Source organism: Arachis stenosperma, chromosome 9, assembly GCF_014773155.1.
Source record: "Arachis stenosperma cultivar V10309 chromosome 9, arast.V10309.gnm1.PFL2, whole genome shotgun sequence".
NCBI classification, from domain to species: domain Eukaryota; kingdom Viridiplantae; phylum Streptophyta; class Magnoliopsida; order Fabales; family Fabaceae; genus Arachis; species Arachis stenosperma.
Window position 1 is genome coordinate 111459798 of NC_080385.1, and position 3819 is coordinate 111463616.

At 42.9% G+C, this 3819-nt stretch overlaps 1 protein-coding gene across 1 annotated transcript; it reads right to left on the reverse strand.

Moving 5' to 3' along the window:
* Positions 1 to 2205: 2205 nt before the first annotated feature.
* On the reverse strand, positions 2206 to 2691 carry LOC130949813 (uncharacterized). The gene has a single exon (XM_057878437.1). It carries the CDS (start codon positions 2689 to 2691, stop codon positions 2206 to 2208), a length of 486 nt encoding a protein of 161 aa, XP_057734420.1.
* Between the last annotated feature and the right edge of the window lie 1128 nt (positions 2692 to 3819).

Genomic DNA, 3819 nt, shown 5'->3' on the forward strand with positions numbered 1-3819 from the left:
TGCTGAATAGCCTCTTCTGACACTGAGACTTGCTTCCGGCGCACGTATACCGATTGAAGAGAGGAAAGATATTAGTTAGTGTAGAATTCTACCACCCATGAGAGGTTGACCTCTTGTGGTTTTCTAGAAACTCCCATCCTCGCTGTTCAATGCGGGTAGAATACAAGGAGCAACTTTGTCTGGTGGAGCGAGTAAATGCTCAACATGATAGTTCCTCTCAACCATGAAGGGGAACATAAGTTCACAGAAGCGGTTGGGGAACCTTTTGCCGGTTTGCTCTTTTCATTCTCATCAATAGGAGCGGGTGCCTTCGCCTTCTTAGATAGAGGTTTGGCTCCTAATGAAGAGTGCGCCTTAGAGCGTGACTTTGGGGGTGCCGTCTATGTGGCTGGTTTCTTTGGAGCTTTCTCTTTACCTTTCTTTGTGGCCATCCTGAAAAAGAAGGGGAAAGAAGGAAAATGTTAAATCCAAAGTATCAATTCAACAAACATGCAAGTGAGAGGTATGCCCAAAAGAAATAGTGCAACAAAGTAGTCATAGAAGTATGGGTCACAACACTTTGCATGGGATGCAAGAGGGAGTAAAGCATGCAATATGGCATGAGAGGAATGATCTCAAGCATCCACAACAAAGAGCAAGTCATGTTCAATGAGTATCTAATTAGCAAGAAATAAGCAAAATGTGTTCAAGCACTTAAAAGAGAGCAAGTGAGTGAGGAATAAGCACCAAATTAAAGATGTATGACTAGAATAAACCAAGATGGCATATGTGCATTTCCTCAAACACTTGGTGTGCATTTAACAAGCAATGAGCAATTATGAGATACTTCAACCAATTAGAAGCCCAAAATGAAGTATCAATCATCAAACAACATCATCCACTGACAAAGATCATGAAAAACAATTAAGAAGATCCATCAAAGTAATCAAAGTTCAAGTTCAACATCCATGGAAAAATAAAAAGAAGAAAAAGTAAACAAGCAAAAAGCAAGTGGTATAATCAAGTAACTAAAAGAGAAAACAATTAAATCAACAAGACAAATCTAACTAGAAAAAGAAGTGATGCTAAGAAACTAAGAGATGAGATATGGAGGGAGTAGAACCTTGAGAAGTGTAGAAGAACAAGGTGAATGTTCTTTTTGAAGATGAGAAAGGGAAGAGATGTAGTGCCACCAGAAGAGGTGGTGGTCACCGGTGAATAACCGGAGACAGTGGTGGTGGAGTATGGAAGAGAAGAGGTGAGAAGAGAAGAGAATGGATGGAAGAAGAAGAAGAAAGAAACAAGAAAGAGGGTGAGAGAAGCAGGGCGCACAGCTTTAAAACTGGTTCGCGCAACCGACGCGCGCGCATGGTGCACTGGCATGTCGGTGAGAGTTGAGCGAGCGACGCGAGTGCGTCATTGGCATGCCCGCGCGAGTATAGCTGTGCCCCTGGCACAAAACTGGGACAAAGTTGGCATAAGTCTCGGTTTTTCATACCAGAGTTGGCATGCAACACAGGCACGTAGACGCGCATATTGCACTGACGCGTGCCTGATGGGGGTGGCTACTGGCGCGAACGCGCGCAGTGCGCGGTCGCGTTGGTGTGGGCACAGGCTAGGCATAAAAATAGCACAAGCATGGCACAACTCTCGATTTTTTTGTACTGGAAAGTGCACAGTGCACAATCGGCGCGCGCGCGCACAGTGCGCTTCCGTGTCGATGGCCAAGTTGTAAGTGGGGCGCGCTGGCGGCATGTACCCTGTCGCGTGGGGGCTAGCATGGAGTGGACATAAAGTGGGCACAAGGTGGGCATAACTCTCGGATTTTTGGCCCAGGAGTAAGAATGCACCACCAGCGCACGCGCACACCTTTTTCCGTTTTTTTTTACAAGCACATAGAAAAAGCTATTCTAACACATCTTTGGCAAGTGTTCAAGCTAGTAGGCAAGAGAACACTTCACAAATTCATGCACCATTCAAAACATAGCATTCTCTCCACTTCAACAATTCTTCCATACCAAAATAATGAAATCTATCTAAACATCCTAGTTATCTAACAAGATCAACAACTAGAATTCCTAAGCAATCAACAACATCAAGAAATCATAAAATTCACAAGAATCTAAACTAAAATCAAGATGGTATACACAAGGAAGATCTTACCACAGTGAGGTGCCTCCCACCAAGCACTTTTCTTTAATGTCATTAAGTTGGACGGTCAGTCGCTCAAGCTTCTCCTTCTCTAGGTGCATCTGCCAATAGAAACACCTCTAGCTCTTTTGGAAGCTTGTAGCCATGGTACTTCTTCACTCTATGTCCATTCACCTTGAAGGTTGCTTCACTTTTAGGATCAAACAACTCCACCACTCCATAGGGTTTTATCTCCTTCACCTTGAAAGGTCCTTCCATTCTAGAGCGGAGCTTGCCAGGCATGAAACGAAGCCTCGAATTGTAGAGGAGAACCTCATCACCTTCTTGGAAATCCTTTTTCCGGATGTAATGGTCATGGAATGCTTTAGTCTTTTCTTTGTAAATCCGGGCATTCTCAAACACTTCGTTCCTCAAACACTCGAGCTCCTCTAGCTGCAATTTTCTGGCTACTCCGGCTTGGGTCAAATGCATGTTGCACCGCTTTACTGCCCAATAGGCTCTGTGCTCAATTTCCACCGAAAGGTGGCATGCCTTACCAAAGACGATCCGGAAGGGACTCATCCCTAACGGAGTCTTGTAGGCCGTTCTATACACCCATAGTGCATCTCCTAACCGGATGCTCCAATCCTTCCATTGCGGATTGACTACTTTCTTCAAGATTCTCTTAATCTCCCGGTTGGACACTTCTACTTGTCCGTTGGTTTGTGAATGATAAGCAATGAGCGGATAATTTATACGCTTTTTGTCATTTTTTAATATAATTTTTAGTATGATTTAGTTAGTTTTTAGTATATTTTTATTAATTTTTATGAAAAATTTATATTTCTGGACTTTACTATGAGTTTGTGTGTTTTTTTGTGATTTCAGGTATTTTCTGGCTGAAATTGGGGGACCTGAGCAAAAATCTGATTCAGAGGCTGACAAACGACTGCTGATGCTGTTGGGTTCTGACCTCCCTGCACTCGAAGTGGGTTTTCTGGAGCTACAGAACTCCAAATGGCGCGCTCTCAATTGCGTTGAAAATTAGAAATCTAGGGCTTTCCAGAAATATATAATAGTCCATACTTTGCTCGAGTTTTGATGACGCAAACAGGCATTCAAACGCCCTTCCCTATTCTAATCTGAAGTCAAAACACCAGAACTGGCATAAAAGTTGGAGTTAAACGTGCAAACTGGCATCAAAGCTGGTGTTTAACTCCAAGAGAGGTCTCTACACGTGTAAAGCTCACTGCTCAGCCTAAGCACACACCAAGTGGGCCCGGAAGTGGATTTCTGCATCATTTACATATTTTTGTAAATCCTAGTAGCTAGTTTCATTATAAATAGGACCTTTTACTATTGTATTTTCATCTTTTGATCATCTTTTGATCTTTTGATCACATTTTGGGGGCTGGCCTCACGGCCATGCCTGGACCTTGTTCTTATGTATTTTCAATGGTGGAGTTTCTACACACCATAGATTAAGGTGTGGAGCTCTGCTGTTCCTCGAGTATTAATGCAAAGTACTATTATTCTTCTATTCAATTCATGCTTATTCTTATTCTAAGATATTCATTCGCACTTCAACTTGATGAATGTGATGATCCGTGACACTCATCACCATTCTCACTTATGAACGCGTGCCTGACAAACACTTCCGTTCTACCTGCGAAAGCTAGAGTGTGTATCTCTTGGATTCATGGTCCACGA

Excerpts from the sequence above, each read along its gene's own strand:
- LOC130949813 (XM_057878437.1), bottom strand. The coding sequence starts at position 2,691 with ATGAGTCCCTTCCGGATCGTCTTTGGTAAGGCATGCCACCTTTCGGTG.